The sequence below is a fragment of the Hermetia illucens genome, chromosome 3 (genome assembly GCF_905115235.1).
Source record: "Hermetia illucens chromosome 3, iHerIll2.2.curated.20191125, whole genome shotgun sequence".
NCBI lineage: Eukaryota > Metazoa > Arthropoda > Insecta > Diptera > Stratiomyidae > Hermetia > Hermetia illucens.
In genome coordinates this window covers 153,603,126-153,625,405 of record NC_051851.1, presented here as the reverse complement: position 1 = coordinate 153,625,405, position 22,280 = coordinate 153,603,126, and the positions used below count along the sequence as shown (strand labels likewise).

The following is a 22,280-nucleotide window of genomic DNA, read 5'->3' as shown; positions in this document are numbered from 1 at the left end:
AGAGATTGGTTTGGGGAGTGTTGTCTTAAGTCGGAATTCAGCTGGTGTGATGAAAGTGGAAGAGGGAATTGCAACATTGAATGGTTTCGATCATCGAGAATTTCAGATAGCCCAAAGAGTTAGTTTGAATTTAAGATTCATTCTAGACTTTTGTGTTTTTTAAATTGTTTAGTAATGGATATATTGGTAACGATACTACCCCTTTGCTTCCTCTGCACAAAACAATTCAACCCCCTCATGTAAACCACTCACCTGTGAGCCTAACAACCTTAAAATCTCACACAATATTGTGACCATCGTATTACCACCGCGTCACCAAAACATCTCCTCCAAGCAGGCCTGTCCACCTCGTATAGAGGAAAAAAATAATATGTATCGTTGGTGGGGCATTATCGAAGACCACCTTATTTATAACACCGTCAACATTTTATATAAGAGACAATTCGATGGCCAAGGTGAGATTAGTGCGAATATAAGAAGTGCCATGATCGCTGCTACAGTCGATTGTTGAGTCAATGTCACGGGCAAGGTCTTGATCAGTTTGATTCGAATCAGTTGGATCACTTGAGTCTCGTCTTAGCGACCAAGAAGTTCTGTTCTAGTTCTAGTTTTTCTTACGTATCTGCATCCTAGTTATCTTGCCGTTAATAGCGCGACTGGAACATACAATCGGCGTGAAAGAGGTGGATCTTCGGAATAGTTTTGTGATACGCGTAATTGCATATTTTTAAGTGTACTGGAACCACCCTGATGAAGTGAGGAATACGCAAAACCTATCGTGGTACTCTGCAATTTAATCAGATTAGTCTTTCATCTATCCGTGGAAACATTTATCTTGAAGACTATGCTAAGGACTAAATTAAAGTGTTTGTGGTTATTTTTATGCCTGTTCTTGGTAACCAGTCACGCGGAAAATGTTACGAGGAATTCAGTGGATCCAGTCCGGCAGCAGAAGACATTCGATGACGATGATACTGTTGTAATTGAAGGTACTATAACTACTATTTGGAAGAATGCTAAAAAGCTTACGAGAAAGTGATATACCGTTAGTAGGAGTTTGTGGTTTGAATTGTTTTCCAATTTCTTCGTGGTGTTCTTCGTCTTTTGTTCTGATCTGAATTTTCACTTACGTGAAATTATGTAAAAATTTTTGAGTTGGTTCTTTATGAAATTTTCTCAGGTTTCGTCGATGGTTTTTAGCGAGCATTGGTTGGTTTTATGTTCCGGGTTTGCTGCCTTTTTATTGGGTTGATAACTTAGTGGTAGAAGATATTCTTTCAAGTTTGCAGAATTCTTACCATTTGTACAATTATAAGTTCCTCTGGTTCAGAGAAAACGGAATTGCTAACAAAATTATTTTACTTCAAAAATGGCAAACTCCGATCCGAATTTTTGTATTCAATTCAAAGTCTCTAAAGAGAATTAGTACCACCAACATCGATTGTTATCTTATCCGATTTATAAGGAGATGCGTAGGCCTTGTTTCTCAATAAACAACTTAATTAACTAATCCAAATTTTATATTCAACCCCAATTTAGCCAATTGAATTGAATGATACTAATTTTCTGCCACTTTGAAGCCACAACGATTTTCAGGCTATCAAAATTCTATATTTTTTTGGTCTTTAGTTTTCAATTAACTTTGCCTAATTAAGTCTGCTACTCCTACTTGAAATCTATCTTGAAGAAAGTTTTAACAATCTCTGCCGGAAATTATCTCATAATACAATGTATTTTCTGTGAATCTTTTCCGATTTTTATGGTTCAAAGTCAAGGCTTTGATGGTAATACAAGCCGAACATCGGATACCATATAAATCACCTAAAATGCGTGAATCTTTTGATAGGATGCAAATTAAAATAAATTTTATGGACGATTTCATTGTAAAATGGATTCCACATAAAATTATGCAATCCTTATTCTTAGATTTTCGCCAAGGATGTAATATATTCATAAAAATAACAAGTTCTTTTAGTCATAAAACTGTTAATATGAAAACTGGATTGTTTAATTCAATAATGACGATTATAAGAATAAGATTGGCCTTGGGAAAATTGTTAAGAGAATGGTCCTGAATTAAGGATATTTCATTTGATGAATAGATTTCGACACTCCACGTGATGTCTCAATGGTAGGTTTTTTTTATAAATGATTTATTCATGCAATAACTGAGTTTGATATCATTCACGAACTGTGGAATTAAAGCGGAAGAATTTACGTAAAAAAACTTGAAATTATAACTCATAGCTATCGGGTTAGCCTTTTTGAAGACTTCAGTTCAGATGTGAGCATGAGTGGCTTGGATTTGATGTGGTCAAAAAACCTCTTGAAATCGATGTTCATCGATGTAGAAATGACTGTCTCAATGGCTAACTAGTTGAGGGGGTGGGTAGATCCTTGCAGCAATCCGTAGCCGGTCCCCAGTTTTCCGACGTTTTCTTCTCCGTACTTTTCGGTCGAGTCGCTGCCGTCTATAGGCCAAATCTCCGATTTGCTTTTAAATACGCACCTGCAAATTCTCTTTTCAACTCTTTGCATTGCATGGCCTGCCCACTGAAGCTCTCTCTGGTTTGTCAAATAAAGTACTGCCTGTTGTACCTAATTGATCCCATGCCGTTCTCACGCACTAGGCCTAACATTTTTCTGAGGACTCAACTTCTGATGGTATTGATTCCTTGCTCTTTCATCATCATCGACGGCGCAACAATCGGTATCCGGTCTAGGCCTGCCTTAACAAGGAACTCCAGACAACCCGGTTTTGTGCCGAGGTCCAACAATTCCATATCCCTAAAAGCTGTCAGGTGTCCTGACCTACGTTATCGCTCCATCTTAGGCAGTGTCTGCCTCGTCTTCTTTCCTACCATTGATATTGCCCTTGTAGACTTTCCGGACTCATCCGGGATCATCCTGATCCATACAGATTAAGTGACCCACCCACCGCAATCTGTTGAGCCGGATTTTATCCACAACCGGACGGTCATGGTATCGCTCACAGATTTCGTCGTTATGTAGACTACGGAATCGTCCATCCTCATGTAGGGAGCCAAAAATTCTTCAGAGGATTCTTCTCTTGAACGCGGCCAAAAGTTTGCAATTTTTCTTGCTAAGAACCCAAGTCCAAGAGGAATACATGAGGACTGGCAAGATCATAGTCTTGTACAGTAAGAGCTTTGACCCTATGGTGAGACGTTTCTAGTGGAACAGTTTCTATAAGCTGAAATAGGCTCTGTTGGCTAACAACAACCGTGCGCGGATTTCATCATCGTAGCTGCTATCGGTTGTGATTTTTAACCTTAAATAGGAGAAATTATCAACGGTCTGAAAGTTGTAGTCTCCTATCCTTATTCTTCTCGTTGGATCCGTGCGGTTTGATGTTATTGGTTGATTGGTTTTTGGTGCTGACGTTGCAACCATATACTTTGTCTTGCCTTCATTGATGTGCAGCCCAAGATCTCACGCCAATTGCCGCCTGCTCGATCTGGATCCATGAGAAAATGTGCAAATCATTATTCTTTTGTCGTTGCCGGGTTCGTCGTTGTGTTATCCGTCCGGTCCGAGGCTCCTGTTGTGGCTTCGTAACAAGTTGTTTTCCGTGTAGGGTTGTCAGCCCTACCCAACCCCCATCCTGGAGGACCAGTTGGTACAATTTGTCCCGTTTTTAGGCGCGGGAGACTCGCCCTCATCCTTCTCCGTCTGCAGCTTTTCGATTAGAAAGAGTTCCCAGAACCATCTTCAGGCTGCGAAGCGGAGGTGTATATATCTCAAAAGGGGTGAATGTAAGGAAGCGGTTCCTCGTTGGAAAGGGATCGCACTGTTAGTGAATAACAGCAATCTTGAAAGCGGAAATAGAGAGGTACATAGACCGTACAGCTCCTGAGGAACTTGCGATCATCACTTAGCTGGAGGCGCGGTAAGATTGATTGTTACCCGATTCTTGCACTCAGTGGGTACGGGTATTTTTGGTTTTACCAGCATTAAATCGGGAAATTACTGTCGGTTACTGACGATGTCTGCCATATTTTCTTTTTCTGAAGAACGTGGAATTTCCATCGTCAACGCTTCTTCTCCTGAGGGGTCAGGTAGCTTCGACCATCTTGATTGAAGCCATACTACAAACTGAGGTGATATGAAGCTCTTTGGTGCATTGTGTTCAAGGCATTTTTAAGACAGAAAAGATGAAGGTAAATAGAAGAGGTCGCAAAGTAGTTGAAGATCTCTAAACCACATGTTCTGTGCTAATAAACTGTATAAGTCTAGTTGGATGCTATGAATGAAATGGTTACCAATTAGTGCCTTAGAAACAACACTCTTTGCGTGGATGCATTCCACCTCCCTAATTTGTATCGGTGTTTTCTAAGTGATTCCAATAATGACAGTTATGAATTATGTTTCCCTTACGATGACATACTTTTGAGTTTTTTGGAGCATGTTATCTGAAAAATGTTAGTAGATCTAAACGCAACACTGCCTTACTATTTTATCCCATATTGTCAACAATTGTCAATGATTCAGACGATATTGACAATGAACTAGGCCAAATAGCAAGGCGGTCAAACGATACATTTGCTTTCTGAGGATACTAGGCCTCCAACACTGACCATTTGTTCGAATCTGATCGAAGAACGTTGTCTTTTAATCTAGCACTATGCTCAGATATTGCAAAGCACATGGAACTCGAACGAATGTTTGGAGGTAAACTCACGAATAATTTTTCACCAGAAGCCGTAGCCCCAACATCCTGAACGTTTCTGAATAAGACAATGAAACTAATTCGGACGTTATAAAAATTGAAGGTGTACCTTTTTCGTCTTACAGAATCAAGCGTATCTCTACAACTAATGACATTTATGACACGAAATTTGACAAAGGTATCAGGCATATTGCTTCCAACTTACTAATCAGAAAATAAAAGTTGTACCACTAACACGGGAAATTTAAATCAAAAATTGGTCTTTTTAAGGTTTTATGTAAAACAAAACCTTATTAAAATCGATTCAATGTCTGTCTGTCTGTCTGTCTGTCACTCGCACTTTTCTCCAAAACGGCTAAACCGATCCGAATGAAATTTGGTGGACAGGTGGGAGCTATGAAATCTCACGCATACAGTGAGTGGCATAAATTTAGGTGGAGTTTAAAGAGGGGCTCCCCATACATGCAAAGGGGGGATTCAAAAATTTTTTTCATCGGATATAGTTGTGTAGGGTATCAAATGAAAGGTCCCGATTTGTACTTTCCGAAACTGATATTAGTTGTGGCATAAATTGCAAAGTGCGTGCGTAAGGAGTCAAAATGTACGCACTTGAAGTGAGACAGGACTCATTTTCGGAAACTACCCAACCTAAAAATCCGAAAAAAATCAGGGTGGTGCACCTAGATGAAATCTAGGCCTCAAAATATGTCCCATTCGGATATCTGCTCAAATAAACTTACTAATAGTATATTACTACTCTTTAGAAATTTACTGAAAAACTCCCCTTAAATTCATTCTAGGACTTCCGAATTTTGTACCAGCATAGGGGACAATATTTCATATATATGTGCTAAATTTCATGGAAATCAGGCAATTAACGTCAAAGTTATAGCAGTTCAAACTTAGCAATTTCGCGCGAGTTTACTGCTTCCAAAGCCATGCAAATCAGATGCTGACGTCATAATTACCCGAAATAATTGACATTCGCGTGGAATATTAAAGTCACATTTATGAAGAATCTATTTATCTGCAGCCCTTTTTAAGGTTTTGTGTAAAACACTTATGTGAAATCTAATCTTCGAGAAATGTCCCATTCCAGTATCTGCTCAAATAAATTTACTAATAGTATATTATCAACTTTTAGAAATTGACTAAAAAGCTCCCCTTAAGCTCATCCTAGGTGTACCAAATTTTGCACCGGCATAGAGGACAGTCTCGTGCATATAAATGCCAAGTTCCATGAAAATCCAACTATTAGTGTCAAAGTTATAGAAGTTCAAACTTATCAATTTCGTGCTAATTAACAGCATCCTAAGCCATACAAAATAAGATGTTGTCATAATTAACGAGAATAATTGAAATTCGAGTGAAATATTAAAATTCCATTCAAGAAAAATCTAATTCTCCCTAGCCCTTTTTTATATTTGATGTTGGTTAAATTGGCATTTGCTAATAATATTAAACTCAGGGTGTGAGGCGTATGAGGTTGACCATTATCAATACAGGGCTTTCCATCAAATGATTTATTTAAATCGCTTGCTAGAAAATAGAGGGCAATGGAATTTTTAGCTATATTACACGGAGCTGTCGTGCACTCGTCGCTCCTTACATCTTTTTCTTTTTGTTCAGCCATCAGTTCACAAGCGGGGTCGGTCTGTGGTGATCGGTTTCGTCATTTTATTTTATCAAATGCCTGATCAGGATGTAATCTTGAGACCTTTAAATCCACATCCAGCATATCAAGCCACCATTGTTTTGGCCGGCTTTTTGGTTGCTTACCATTGTTTTCGATGTTCTGACCAATACTGGTTGTTGAATTCTCGTCAGTGTGAATTACGTGACCACACCATCAAAACGCCTCTCTTGCCGTTTTTCCACGATCGGTGCAAACCCGTTCGATCGCGGATATTCTCATTTCAAACGTAATCAAAACGTGTCACGCCACCAATGCAATGCAACATCTTCGTCCCCATTACCGCAAGACGCCGTTCATTGTCCTCTATAGTCGCCAACACGCAGAACTATAGAGAGCGGCAGACGGACGACATTACAGTAAATTTTAGATTTGGGACGTGCGCTGATATGTCGATCACAAAGAACACCAGTTGGGGAATGCCACTTCATCCAGGTTGCATTAATGCGTGAAACAATTTCATTACGCAGTTCTCCATTGGCTGATAGCCTTGACTCGAGATATTTAAATCGCTAAGTTCTGGCAATGGCAGTAACTTGCCTTTTGAGATATTTAAATCGCTGAGTTCTGGCAATGGCAGTAACCTGCCCAGAACTGAGCGATTTCAATATCTCGGGTCAATGCTATAAGCCAAAGGAGAACTACGTTACGCTCCTCACATAGGGAAACACAAAACCTTTTATACCTGAAGCGTCAAGCTTCCGGTTTCTCGACTTGTTTTAGACATAGTTGTATTTCCATGTCAGCGCACCCGATCAATCTGGTTAGAGCTCTTATATAGAATGTCTTTGCTGCGACTCCCCTTAAAATTTTAGGTTTTCCATCAGATTTTATAATTTTGACCAGACTAAAAGTTCTGTTTTCATCTTATTAACAATTCAGATCCAATTTTAGAGAAAATTTGCAACTTAAATGAACTTAAGTCTCACAATGTATTGAAAAAAGCTTATCTGATAAAGCAAAATCACTTGAGTTCTTTCCTAATTAAATTAATAAGTAAGCATGAAAAAAGATGCCGCTTGAGGAGAGCTTAGTAATGAACGTAAGAACATCCAAAATTTTATATTCCTTTAAAAATTAACACCTAAAATACTCGTAAAAGTTCCTTGAATGACCACAATGACCCTCTCCAATGACCACTGAAAAGCCTTGTCAAGAATTCTTCCGAAGCTTTTCTGGTTTATTTCAAAGCTACCACTTAGTCTGTAAGTAATAAAAGGAGTAAGTAAGGCGTGAACAGACATACATTCGAATATGCATTTGTTTTATTAAACCCGAATTATAGTACAAATCTTTGCACCCAGCACAACTTGTCCAGCATGAAAACCACATTCTTTTCTCATTAACATATTCTCGTATCCAAACCTGCCATGTCAAATCGCCAAAAATAACCATTTGTACTAATTTAAGCTTGAAAATCTCAACCCCATAATTTTTTGTCCCCCATAATCCACAATCTTTTTGTAAATTGATTGTTACATTGAAATCCTCTTGACAGATCCAGACTAATCTGAATTTATATCTGCCAGACAAACATATTTCTTGGACATGCTTCCTTTGATCTTATCCTCGAAAAATGCGAATCCTTGAATTTATTATTCATTAATTGGTCAAGGTGGTGGCCCACTCCACACCGTGTCTTTTTTGAGATCGTTTCAGATACGCAACAATGAAATGCAGTCAAATTACAACGAAATAAAATTGCGCTATCTGATGTCCAGACAGAATAAATGATTGCACTTTTTTCGAAAAGGAATTTTGAAGGTGTCAATATCCGATTGTGGACAATCTCATTCATTTTTTGAGGAGTTTATTCACCGTTTCAAGGTTTTTTGACGGTTAAAGCGTTGTAAAAGTGTCGGTTAGTGCATTATGAATTGAATTAAAATTACAAACGTTTCAATCTCGTGGAAGATGCAATGAATCCAATCTTGAAACACGCGCCAAAAAGTAAAAGTAGTCAGGACCAAAAATTCGTTCTAAAGATTTTAGCTGAAAGATTTTGTCAACCTTGAAACGAAAGATGAAAGGGTGATTTTGCCATTGTCCGAGAACACATGCAGCGTTTCAGAATCAATCAATTAAAGCACTGAATGCTTTTCTATTGAACTTATCCTAGTCAAATATGAGAGAAAATGGTTTTTTTTTGTTTACACCTAGTCCATTTCTATATTTCTTCACGAGCAACAATAAACAAGTCGGGAAACCGGAAGCTTGACGCTTCAGGTATAAAAGGTTTTGTGTTTTCCTATATGAGGAGCATAACGCAGTTCTGGGCAGGCTACTGCCATTGCCAGAACTCAGCGATTTAAATATCTCGAGTCAATGCTGTCAGCCAATGGAGAACTGCGTAATGAAATTGCTTCACGCATTAACGCAACCTGGATGAAGTAGTGTTCCACAACTGGTGTTCTTTGTGATCGACGTATCAATGCACGTCTCTAATCTAAAATTTACTGCAATGTCGTCCGTCTGCCCCTTTATATAGTTCTGAGTGTTGGTCGACTAAAAAAGACAATGGAGGACGTCTTGCGATAATAGAGACGAAAATGTTGCATTGCACTCGTGGCATTACACGTTTTGATCACGTCTGAAATGAGAATATCCGCGGTCGATATGGATTTGCACCGAACGTGGAAAAACTGCGAGTGAGGCGTTTTCGATGGTGTTGTCATGTAATTCACGCTAACGAGAATTCACTTACCGATATTGGTCTGAACATCGAAGTCAATGGTAAGCCACCAAAAAGGCGGCCGAAACAACGGTGGCGTGAAACGCTGGATGGGGATTACATCCTGATCAGGCATTTGATAAAACAAAATGACGAACAAGATCACGGCGAGCCGACCCCGCTTGTGAACGACACAAAGGCTGAATAAAAAGAAAAAGATATTAGGAGCGACGAGTGCATGACAGCTCCGTGTCACATAGCTCCCAGCATTTTTAATAAATCTCAAAATTAAGACCGGCTTCGAAAAGTACTAATCGAGACCTTCATTTGATACCTCACATGATTATACCCGGTGAAAAAAATTTGTACACACCCCTTTTACATGTACCCCTGAATCTGAACGTAGAAGGATGTCAATGACTGCAAGCCTGGGCGTTCACAGTTTCCACCAAATTTCGTGTCAATCGGTATAGCCGTTTTTGAGAAAAGTGCGGGGAACAGACAGACAGACAGACATATCGATGTCGAGGGTGTGGGGAAAAAGGAGATATTGCCAAGTGCCAAGTGCAATAGAGACCCCAAATGCATTTTATGCGAAGAAAAGAAGGGAAGGGATAACCAGTATATTGCCGGAAGTGGTAAATGTCCAGAATTTAGGAATGCGTTAACTGCAATGAAAAAATGAGGTTAATACAAATAAACCTTAATCATTGCAGGGTCGCACAGGCCGCGATGGAGATTGCTATCATTAGTGAATCGTACACACCACACGTCAAGCCATACAATGTAGCATGGGTCAGGCGGTTAGTGGCTTTGTATGGACAAAAATAAGCGGTATATTCGTATATAGCTGTTACGCCCCACCGAAGCTCATACTGCCTGAGTTTGAAGGCCTGTTAGACGATCTTCTTCACGAAGCAAGGGGACGAGGTCCAAAGGTGATAGCCGGTGACTTCAATGCGTGGACTATCGAGTGGGGCAGCAAAGAGACGAATGTAAGGGGGCGGTGCTTTTTAGAAACATTCGCCCAGTTGGATGTGGTTCTGGCCAACGAAGGCGATATAAACACTTATCGGAAAGGGAACTGGTTCAATTGTAGATCTGACTTTTATCAGCCCTGCGTTAACACGTAACATGTCCTGGCAAGTTAGCGAGGACTCCACGTACAGCAACCACCAGGCAATCACCTTTGAACTACGGACGGAGCCACAGGGCAGAAGACCAGGATGGTCTGCCAAAGCAATGGATGAGCAAACATTCATGGAGGTGTGGCTAGACTTGCCTAGCAAAGCAGGCACCTCCACGGATAGAGCTCTCCATGTCACACAGAGCATCTGTAAAGCATGTGACGCGTCGATGCCTAGGCGATGCTCATTCCCTTCTAGAAGACCCAATTATTGGTGAAATAGTGAACTTGCCAACCTTCGATCCATTTGCCGCAGAGTCAGACGAACGACTCAGAGGGCAATGGGTAGGATCGATCAGGGGCAAAAGGAGCATGCCTATAGGCAAGCTCGCAAGAACCTCAAACTCACCATCCAGCGGAGTAAAAGGGAATGTTTTAAGGAACTCTGTTCGGAAACGGACATAAATCCGTGGGGTACTGACACCTTCCAGCGCCCCTGAATGTGACGCCGATTCCACCAATCACCAGGGATGAGCTGCTGGAGATCTGCAGTCACAATGCACAATGAAAGCGGCAGAAACTGGTGCTGGCAAACCTCCAGGGGAACCGTCCTCCTAAAGACCCATATGTCTTCTAGACACTATGGGGAAAATGTTGGAGCGGGCCATTTATAATAGATTACTTTCAGTTACCGAGAGCCAAGGGGGCCTTTCAGATAGGCAGTATGGGTTCCGTAAAGCCTGATCAACCATTGATGCCATCAAAGTAGTAACCACTTTGGCCGAAAATGCAATTCACGGAAGGGGTTGTACCAGCAAATATTGCGTGGTGGTGACCCTAGATGTAAGGAATGCATTTAAATCGACGAATTGGAACCTTATACGAAAGTCCCTGGCGACGATTGGTGTTCTCACCTACCTCGCCGCTATTATCGATATCTACTTGAAAGAGCGGACACTCTGATATAATACCGATGATGGACCCAAAGAGTACGTTGTCCCCGCGAATGTCCCACAGGGCTCTGTACTAGGCCCACTACTGTAGAACATCATGTATAATGATGTACTTAACCTTCCGGTTCCGGAGGAGGCCACGGTGGTGGGTTATGTCGATGCTATAGCACTGGTTGTGGTCATAAAGCATCTCGAGGATGCTGAGTTGTACTCAATCATGGTTGTTAAGGCTTGGTTAGAAAAAGCTGGACTGGCACTCGCGGAGGAAAAGACGGAAGCGGTCCTCATCACTAAGCGCTGCAATAGAAATTACGTCTGCCATCAAATACTTGGGAGTGATAGACGAGGGACTTAATTTTAAGCAGCACCTAGAGTATACTTGTAAAAGAGCATTCACCACGAGTATGGCTCTGGCAAGGATGATGCCGAACGTAGGAGGCCCACGGCATACTTGCAAGCTGCTCATAGCCAGGGTGGTGAGCTCTATCATGCTGTATGTAGTCCCAGTTTGGGGAAAAGGACTGCAGGTTTTAGGCAATACACATAAACTGAGTACGGTTCACAGAAGAACATCACAGAGTGTGTTCTGCTTCAGGACCGTGGTTTTAGTGGGTAAAAATCCAACACTCTGGCGTGCCTAGGTCAGAGTCTTTTGAAGATTTCCACCTCCTAAAAAAACAGATAGACAGACAGACAGTAAACAGAAAGGGCTGGGGAGAATTAGATTCTTCTTGAATGGAATTTTAATATTTCACTCGAATATCAATTATTCTCGTTAATTATGACGTCAGCGTCTTATTTGTATGGCTTAAGATGCTGTTAATTCGCCCGAAATTGATAAGTTTGAACTTTAACACCAATAGTTGGATTTTCATGAAACTTGGCATGTGTATGCACGAGTCTGTCCTCTATGTCGGTGCAAAATTTAGTATACCTAGAAGGAACTTAAGGGGAATCTTTTAGTCAATTTCTAAAAGTTAATAATATACTATTAGAAAATTTATTTGAGCAGATACCGGAATCTAGAGATTTCCCTTTCAAAGATTAGATTTCACATAAGTGTTTTACACAAAACCTTAATAAGGGCTGTAGATAAGTAGATTCTTCATAAATGCGACTTTAATATTTCACGCGAATGTCAATTATTCCCGTTAATTATGACATCAGTATCTTATTTGCATGGCTTTGGAAGCAGTTAATTCGTGCGAAATTGGTGAGTTTGAACTGCTATATTTTTAGCGTTAATGACCAGATTTCCATGAAATTGAGCATGTATATACGAAATATTGTCCTCTACGCCGGTACAAAATTCGGAAGTCCTAGAATGAATTTAAAAGGTTTCTTTTTTTAGGGATCGGTGGAGTCTTAAGTCCGCATCGACTTGATGCCGGACCGAACCAAAAGGAGAGCAACTTGCTCCCACTCTTGATGGTCCACGGACTCCTTTTTTTAGATTTAACACCAAAATTAAAAGAGGGACGAAGACGGCTACAGTTTCTTACCAGGGCAGAGGCAACTCTTTAGACGCTGCCTCACCTCTGCCTTGGGAGCAGCGTGACCGAAGCGGCTCGCAGACGCTATGCTCTCTCTTTTATAATTCGCAAAATACGACAAGGGTGAGCATTTTATTCTACGTAAATCCGCCTACAGTTCAGACCAAAAGCTTGGCCGGAGCTAAACAATTTCTTTTTTTTTAGGGATCGGTGGAGTCCTAAGTCCGCATCGACTTAATGCCGGACCGGACCAAATGGAGAGCAACTTGCTCCCACTCTTGATGGTCCCTCCTTTTTTTAGGTTTAACACTCAAGAAATCGTAGCCGTCTTCGTCCCTCTTTTAATTTTGGAAACTTCGGTGTTAAACCTAAAAAAAGGAGTCCGTGGACGAAGAGAGGGAGCAAGTTGCTTTCCATTTGGTCCGGTCCGGCATCATGCGCATTCGATGCGACGAATATAATTCGCACCCTTGTCGTGTTTAGCGAGTTAAAAAAGGAAGCGCAGAGCGTCTACGAGCCGCTTCGGTCACGCTGATCCCAGGGCAGAGGTGAGGCAGGGTCTTAAGAGTTGCCTCTGCCCTGGTAAGAAACCGTAGCCGTCTTCGTCCCCCTTTTAAGAATTTAAGAGGGTTTTTTAGTAAATTTCTTAAAGTTGGTAATATACTATTAGTAAGTTTATTTGAGCAGATATCGGAATGGGACATATTTTGAGGCCTAGATTTCATCCAAGTGCACCACCCTGATTTTTTTCGGATTTTTAGGTTCGGTAGTTTCCGAAAATGAGTCCTGTCTTACTTTAAGTGCGTACATTTTGGCTCCTCAATTGCAATTCGCGACTAAACTAATATCAGTTGCGGAAAGTACTAATCGAGACCTTTTATTTGATACCCTACACGACTATATCCTGTGGGAAAAATTTTTGAATCTCCCTTTTTGCATGTATGGAGAGCCCCCCTTTAAACTCCACCTAAATTTATGCCACTCACTGTATGCGTGGGATTTCATAGTTCCCATCTGTCCACCAAACGTTGGGATCGGGTTAGCCGTTTTGGAGAAAAGTGCGAGTGACAGACAAACAGCCAGACAGACAGTGAATCGATTTTAATAAGGTTTTGTTTTACACAAAACCTTAAAAATGCTCCGTGTGGCATTATCACTTGCTTCTTGAACCACTTGAAAAATTTCCACATGACGTTCCCAAACGATTCTTTGTCCTATTTATCGCAAACACTAATTCGACAGCTTCTATCCAAATATTGCATTAATTAACATAATTCATATGAAAGACCGCTAGGAGGGCTAATTTCCTTTCAATCACACGTCGTGATTCGAATTGAAAATTTCGTTAAAAGTCAATTTATTATTCTAAATTCAATCTTTTTTTTTTGGCGAAATCTTCTCAACTTAATTTTGTTCTTTTGTCTTTTTTTGACGAAATCGCGACTGGATTTTATTATTTGCTAAGACAAGCTGGAATTGGTGTACACAAATGTGGGAGTTGGGACAGTTTTCAAAAATAATTACATCATTGGGTTTTCGTTGTGGTAAAGAACGTCAAACAAATAGTTGCGGAGAAGAAGTGGTTACTGATTTTCAATAATATGTACACAGTTCGGTATGGATCAAACGTTGTTTTTTTAAGCTGACCATATTTGATGGGGAATGTGTCGGATCTTTATTGATGACGGTCTCTGTACTTTGGGCTTTAGATACGATTTGCCTACGGTTGTATGCAGTAGAAGAGTTCATAGCCCCCTCGATAGTACTTATCGCGAAGGATTACCGCAATAAGAACAAACACTAGAGGAGACTAAGAGACAGAGTTAAGTGGTTACATTTACATATCGCGGTGAATATGGCCTAGAACAAACTTATGATGCTAAGATTAAAAGTATCTGAAATAATGTAAATAATTTACAGAGCTAGGGCGAAAAAGTTATGGTTTTACTGCTCGCAACAAGTGTAAATCTGCTGTAAAGGCGTTGATTTTATAGTCACAATCAGTAGTTTCCCCTAATTTTGTGCCTTCCAAGGATGCTTTGTCATAGCCAATTTTACAAACATGAGAAGCCCTTAAGTTCTTCAAAAGTACGTTGGTCCAAAAACAGGAACTATCATCACTCCATCTCATCAAATGTGAAACAAATGATGAGCAATCCCAAACCAGATCCTATTAAATCTAAGAGGGATGATAATATTCGTTACTATTTAAGGTAAGGGCTCTAATCATTCAAGAATCACATGCTAAACCTAAGTAAAAATAAAACAACTTGGATAATCAATTATATTTTATGTGTCCTTTTTAGTCCGGCCCAGACATGATCGGTTGTGGCCGCAGGAGGTCACGCAGGTATAATAGCAATGCGCGAGGTGGCTCCTACACTTTGAAATGAGGTTCACACTGTGAACTTGTTGAAATCTGGGGGAGGAAGTATCCCTACAGGTGCCCTCCCGAAAAGAGAGAGAAAAGATGCTGAAAAACCCTAATTTCTCCTTGCCTTGATCTAAAAGCTTGGGCCGAAAGTCATCATATATTATGTTCACTGCTGTATTAGCCCTGACGAGCTAATGCAGCAGATACACAAGGACCACTCCGCCGACGATATGTTATTCGAAAAATTTAAGGAGAAAGTTAAAATTGTAACTCAGCCGATTCGGTCTGACCCTGATGCTGCCAGCAATGTTGTTCGGGGGGACTCCAGCTCCAATTGATAAGCTGATATCTGCTGAGCGAGTGTATGTTAAGTGGTTTAGCTATCGGGTTAGATTCCACGACATGCTCCCTGTGCACTTCATGTGCCTGGGTTGCGACCATAGGATTACTGACTTCTAGACGAAGAACCGCGTATGTCACGTGTAGCCATATGGCTTCATTCAGCAATTAAATGCACCACAGAAATTGTGCAATCCGGGGACTTCTGGACGGGCATATGGTACAAGGGTAGCTAGGAACATTCATCATCATCAACAACCGGTATCCGGTCTAGGCCTGCGTTAATAAAGAACTCCAGACATCCCGGTTTTGCGTCGAGGTCCACCAATTCGATATCCCTAAAAGCTGTCTCCGGTCCTGACCTACGCCATCGCTCCATCTTAGGCAGGGTCTGCCTCGTCTTCTTTTTCTATCATAGATATTCCCCTTACAGACTTTCCGGGTGGGATCATTCTCATCCATACGGATTAATTGACCCGCCCACCGTAATTTATTGAGCCGGATTTTATCCACAGCTGGACAATGATAGTATCACTCATAGATTCCGTCATTGTGTAGGGTACGGAATCGTCCATCCTCATGTAGGGGGCCAAAAATTCTTCGGAGGATTCTTCTCTGGATCGCGCGGCCATTTTTTCTTGCTCTCTGTTGGTAGTCAACGACGGTACGCGGATTTCATCATCATAACTGTTTTCGATAGGAGAAATTTTCAACGATCTCAAAGTTGCAGTCTCCTATCTTTATTGTTTTCGTTTCACCAGTGCAATTCATTGATGGTGTTTCTTTGTTCTTTGGCGCTGACGTTGCCATCATGTACTTCGTCCTGCCTTGATTAATGTGCAGCCCGAGATCTCGCGCCACTTGGTGAAGAGAAACTGTACATCTCGGGTTGTTCTTGCTATGATGACAATATCGTCAGCATAAGCCAGTAGTTGGGTGGACTTGAAGAGAATGGTGCCTCTCGTATTTACATCTGCATCGCGAATCACTTTCTTCAGGGCTAGGTTGAAGAGGACGCATGATAGGGCATCCCCTGGTCTTAGACCGTTGTTGATAGTGAATGGTCTTGAGACTGATCCAGCTGCTTTTATCTGGCCTCGCACATTGCTTAGAGTCAGCCTAGTCAGTCTTATTAAATTCGATACCGAATTCTTCCATGGCCGTGTATAGTTTTACACTGACTATGCTGTCATAGGCGGCTTTAAAGTCGATGAAAAGATGGTGCAACTGATGTCCATATTCCAACAGTTTTTCCATATTTAATCAATTCGGCTATAATTCCATCAGCTCCTGGCGACTTATGGCTTTTAAGCCGATGAATTGCACGAACTGTTTCTTCTACATTTGGTGGTAGCAGTATTTGTCCGTCGGCTTCAGTTGGCGCGACCTTCAACTCGCCAATGTTCTGGTTGTTCAGTAGTTCATCTGTCAGAAATCAGATTTTCCTCTTTGTCTCGACAGGATGAGCGTGCCTGGAGCGGTTGCTTCCTGTACTTTTCAAGTTCACAGACTTGTTGGTTCTCCCAGGCTTCCCTTTTTCGTCTGTGAACTCGTTTTTTCACTCGACAGAGTTCGTAATAAGTCTCTGTTCCATCAGTTCCGTTGCTAGCTTACATCCATCGTCGAACCAGCCGTTCCGACTTTCCTTGCGGTTAGGGCAAGTATGTGAATTGAATTGAATTGCACTAGACCATCTTGCACAGCCTCGGACAGCACATGCGTGAGCATAGGATTTGAGTCGCAATGTTGCAGGAACCCTAGACAATCAATGTGTCTAGATTGCATCTGTATTAACAGTTTCGCTAATTGTTGCCAGGGTGCAATGTTAGTGACTACACTCCAATTGAGGCCAATAAAAATGCAAGTGTGACTAGTGATACCGCACTAATGCCGATTTGTTGAATATAATAATAATAATAATAATCGTTGGCGCAACAATCCATGTTGGATCAGGGCCTTGAAGTGTGTTAGAGCACTTCATTCAAGACCGTAACGGTACACTAGGAGGCAATGTGGTCAGCATTACGCTCGCCCGAGATTATTACCCTGATTTGACTCAGGTACTCATTCACAGCTGAGTCGACTGGTATCCGACGTCAAACCACGATACAAATTCCACTGCCACCAGTGAGATTTGAACCGCGACCTTCCGTACGACAGCCTTGCGCTCTAACCACTCAGCTATCCGGACACTGGATAGCAAGCTTGAGGTTTTTGCGGTTTATCTTGTAAGCATGCTTCTTTTGTCTCTGATCACTTCTTCTTACCGCTCTCAAAGCCGTTCGCCTGACTCGCTGGCAGGCTGATCGAAAGCTGGCCAAGTCACTATTCCGCCAGTAGTTGAGTCTTCTACTGGGGAATGAGCACCTCCTAGGCATGGATGCATCATGCACATGCCTTGGCGATGCATTTTGTGACATGGAGAGCTCTCTCCGTGGGACCGAATGGTTGGCCTAGCCACACTTCCAAGAAGCTTCCCTCGTCGTTGAATATGCACGGCTGTAACTGGGTGGAAAATGTTTCTCGGATGGAGATGCTACCCGGCCACTCTCCCCTCTCTCGTTTTGTGCTTTCGTCAGTGGATCAGAAAATTAACTTGTTGAATGAGTGGATGTGTTTCATGAATTATGATATGCTGGACAACTCCACCCAAATAATTAAGAGAAGCGGATTTAAAATAAAGTTTCCGATCCTAAAATGTAACGCGGAAGGTAAAAAAATAAAAATAAAGAGGAAGCAGAGACAGTTAAATTTCGTGTAAGACCATAGCGGCAGAAGCCCATGAAGCAGTGAGAAAAACGAGCATAAGGCTGTCATATGACTAGGTCATTGGTGGTGCTCATTGAAAACAAGAATATACGAAGCAACCATACGATGTCTATTAACTACCTTCCCTAACATATATTGGAAACACCGTTTTAAAACACGCCAGTCGCCAGTCGGTCCTTGCATGACTGCCGTATCTATACCTGTTGCAGATGTTGAAAATCTTCCTTGTCACCTGGCATTGACTTTGCGGCCTGTCACCAAGTTGACTTGCTTTGATGCGACGGTAGACGTCAGATATTGTAATTGTTCTTTCGGTGCTGATCAACCAGAGGAGGTGAACACGTCCAGCTCCCACCTACTGCATTTAAATCATGATTAGATCGGTGGAGCCTACGGTACACTTTTTCTGGTCAGAATTTATGGTTGGATTGCAATATTTATTTTGGAACCCTTTGATGATTTGGTCCCCTCGCATCTAGAGCTTTTGTATTAGTGCTAGGTCAATGACTTCATCTCGGAAGAAGACCAGTGAATCAGCCGAGGCACACTTTGAATGTTCTACCCCCAGTAGAGCCTGCTTACGGAAAGGGGCGTTGGTCCCTTTCAGACCGTTTCAACACCTCATCGCAAGCTCGACTGCATTCTAGTCGTGATTATGTTTTGCGGATCGGAACGCTTTCACCTTTACGTTCCTGTTTCCGAATAATATTTTGTAGCCTACCTAGTCCATTGAGATCTTCAAATTTCGAAGATGCGACAATTGGACTGAACTTGTCCGTGGAGATCTTCGCCAGCCAACTCTTCTGGGCGTCTCGTTGTATGGGATAATCTTGGGTTTCACGTCGTTGCGGAAACCGCATATTTAAGCTTTACACGGACTGGAAAGGTCCTTAGAGAACTAGTCCTTGCACGCAACAATAAAATACCTACGAACCTCCACGGAGAAATCAAAACAAGCTATACATCCCTCCCGAAAGTCTCTCCTGGTCACAGTTGAAGGGTTGGTGCAACGATTACTTGACGTCCTCCTTGATGAATGTTTTGCCTGTAGATATGGAAGAGGTTAAAATTTGGAAATATAAGGCTATGATGGTAACGCAGTCGACTCTCACAGAGAAATACTGTTTGTATTTGTGTTCGCTGTGAAACGATACGATCTTAGACCGATGAACTTCATAGTTAATTTTCATCTCCATGCTTCTAACACTCATGGTTTCACATTAGCGCGTTGATTATGGTGTTCAATATTTGTGTAAACTGCAAGCACTATCCGGCAAACTGGAAGAAATCTTAGATTTTATTTGATTTTTAATAGGGACCGATATGGTTGAATGAGGGTCCTGTGATTGAGCACCCTTTCATCACTTATATGGGTATAGATTGTGTCATTTGATGGACCTATCACTTGTCTAGCAGTCGGGGATTTAGGACTTCCATCTGGCATCTTGGGACACTCACTTGCCCTTAGGATACCACCACATTTAACGTAGCGCTAATGAAGAAAGCAGCTTACCAGCGCATTTCCAATCTCCTGGCGGTTAATATGCTGCAAAGACATAGGAAGACATAAGAACTCTCGTTGGTGTACCTTGGGCCTTCATGTTGTTAACAATCAAGTACATAAAATTGTTATGGTCGGGGCAATGGATGACGAGTAAAGTGGTTTCTTTCGATGAGAAAGTATGACGTCCATCCACAAAAATATTTTTCATAATTTTTCGGAAAATTTGGTGAAAATCATATTAGAAAGAAAGATCTTATTCAAAATGCTCGCCTGCCCAAATGAGAATAGACGATTCCGACTATTTGGAATGTTTGACTCTTAGGCCGAAACCGTTTGATCACTTGTTTGCATGGCCGCTTCTTCTTGGGGTTAAATCATTGGTTGCGATGAACCGTGAAAATCCATTACCCACGCTTTTCCCACGCTTTCATACACCACAATAGATATGGGAGCATAGTTTCAATCTGCATTTTTTCGGCAACTTCATTTCGGCGATTATGATAGTGTCGTCATCTTCCAACCAAGTGCGCATGCATTAAAATCACCAGCTTTGATTTGTGGACAGTGTCCTCTCCAATGGACCATTTAGTACTCAACAACGGCTCATAATCTGTGAACAGCAAATTCCCTTCAACTTCACCGATATGAAGTCAGCTCATAACTCTGCGCGTCCTTTTTAGTCTCCATCAGATCGAGTTGTCACCTCCGTTATTAATGATTATCTAGGTATGATAATGGAGAAACCGTAGTTCCAGCCATGCATCCTATATGATAGTTTAGAGGAGGCTGTACTGTTAGAAGCCGTGCTTACATTTCCATGTGCCCTGTATAAAATACATTAGCACTGCATGGCAACAACTGGCATTAATCACTACCGACCTCATCTGAAAAAGGACGACTGGCAACACACCAGACGCTGCTTTACCTATGCATTAGAAGCAGCGCAACCGAAAGTGATTCCTAGATATCAAATAGATATTTTGAACAAATAAATACCACAAACGTCACTTTACTACTAGTTTGTGCTTCAGGTAGAGGAGTAGAGGAACTATAGATTTGAGGTAAAAGAAATCAGTAAAACGCAGTGCGACATATGGGTAGATTGAAGGATGAGGACAACTAAGTGTAATTTCCATATAATAGCGGAACAAATTGAAAGAAAAGTGCGTATCCTTTGTATTGGATGAGGATACCACATTTTGTCAACTCATCATCATAAACGGCGCAACAACCGGTATTCGATCTAGTCCTCAGCAAGGAAACCCCAGACATCCCGATTTTCCGCCGAGGTCCACCAATTCAGTATTCCTAAAAGTTGCCTGTCGTCCTAGCCTATGCCATTGCTTCATCTGAGTCATGGTCAGCCAGGTCTTCTTTTCCTAGCATAGATATTATCCTGGAGACATTTCGGCACTTTGTCATAATAGCTGTTATCGGCTGTGATTTCCGACATCTTCTTTTTGCTCAGCTTTTGTCTCGTTCACGAACGGGGTCGACTCGTTGTGATTGCTTTCGTCATATGGTTCTATCAAAAGCCTGATCTGGATGCAATCAAGAAGCTTTCAAATCCACATCCCGCGCATTAAGCCACAGGTAGAAGAAATTGTCCATTAAAAATGCACTTCAAAGCCAAGGAAATTTTGGTAGATATACTCCCAGTTAATGCAAAAATTTAATCCACTGGGTTGGATATTTCCCAGAAAAAACTTTCAGTCTCAGTCCTAGTAAAATTTAGATTTTTGCTCAAATGGTAATGGGAGTAATCTGAAACCTTAATACAATTCTTAACATATACCCGATGAGACACCGGGGCGCCCAAATAAAGAGGAAGCCTCATCAAGTGGCGCGACTGACCGTGCAGAGATGGCAACTCCATTACCTTGCATTCGACCGTCCTCGCTAGAGCCGAAGAGGAAAGGCTCATCAGAAAGTGCGCAGCAGTGGTGAAACTTATGCGGTCGGCAACGTTCCTTCAGAGGAACGTCAGCAAAGGCGTCAAAAACGGGTTGATGGAACTGGAGGAACTACTGGACCGCATTTCCTTTTATAGACGAATGTGGAGAGCAGCGGAAGATGATTGTAGAGCAGAAACAGTCGCACTCCCCGCTGAGAATGCTGCTTGCGTCAAACGGACCGCAGATAGCCCTCTGCAAAGTGAACTGGGGAAAAAGCGGAAAGAGGACGACGTGCCTGAAGGAGACTTTATCGAAGTAGTCTCCAAGGCCCAAAAAAAGAAGGCGAAAAAGGATAAAAAGAAACAACGGACTCCATCGCCAGAGACACGTCTGTCCAAAAACAAGGAGGCTGCCAACCCAAAGCCAGTAGCGGAAAAAACGAGGAAACGAAGAAGGACTAGACCGTCGGCTCTGCTCATTAAGCCGACGGAAGGCAAGACATTTGCAGAAGCCCTTAGTGAAATCCGCTACAGGATAAAACCCGAGGAAAACGGAGCAGAGGTGTCTTTGATACGGAAAACGAGGAGTGGTGGAGTTCTCGTCGAACTGGGCCCAAAGACGACCAACAAGAGCACGTTCTGCGAAGCGGTCAAGGGGCTATTGGGGGAGAAGGCTCTTGTTTCCAGCCTAGAACCCATGCGCTCTCTAGAAATACGGGATCTTGACTGCCTCACAGAAAAGGCCGAAGTAGAGGAGGCGCTAAAGCGTGAATG

At 41.8% G+C, this 22,280-nt stretch overlaps 1 protein-coding gene across 1 annotated transcript in view; it reads left to right on the top strand.

Annotated features, from left to right (window-relative positions):
• The first annotated feature begins 450 nt into the window (after positions 1-450).
• The window catches only part of LOC119651893 (transmembrane protease serine 9), a 98,161-nt gene continuing 76,331 nt past the window's right edge, over positions 451-22,280 (top strand). The window contains exon 1 of the mRNA XM_038055714.1: positions 451-989. Within this exon, the coding sequence (XP_037911642.1) occupies positions 845-989 (145 nt within the window). The 5' untranslated portion in view covers positions 451-844. The remainder of the gene's footprint in view (positions 990-22,280) is intronic.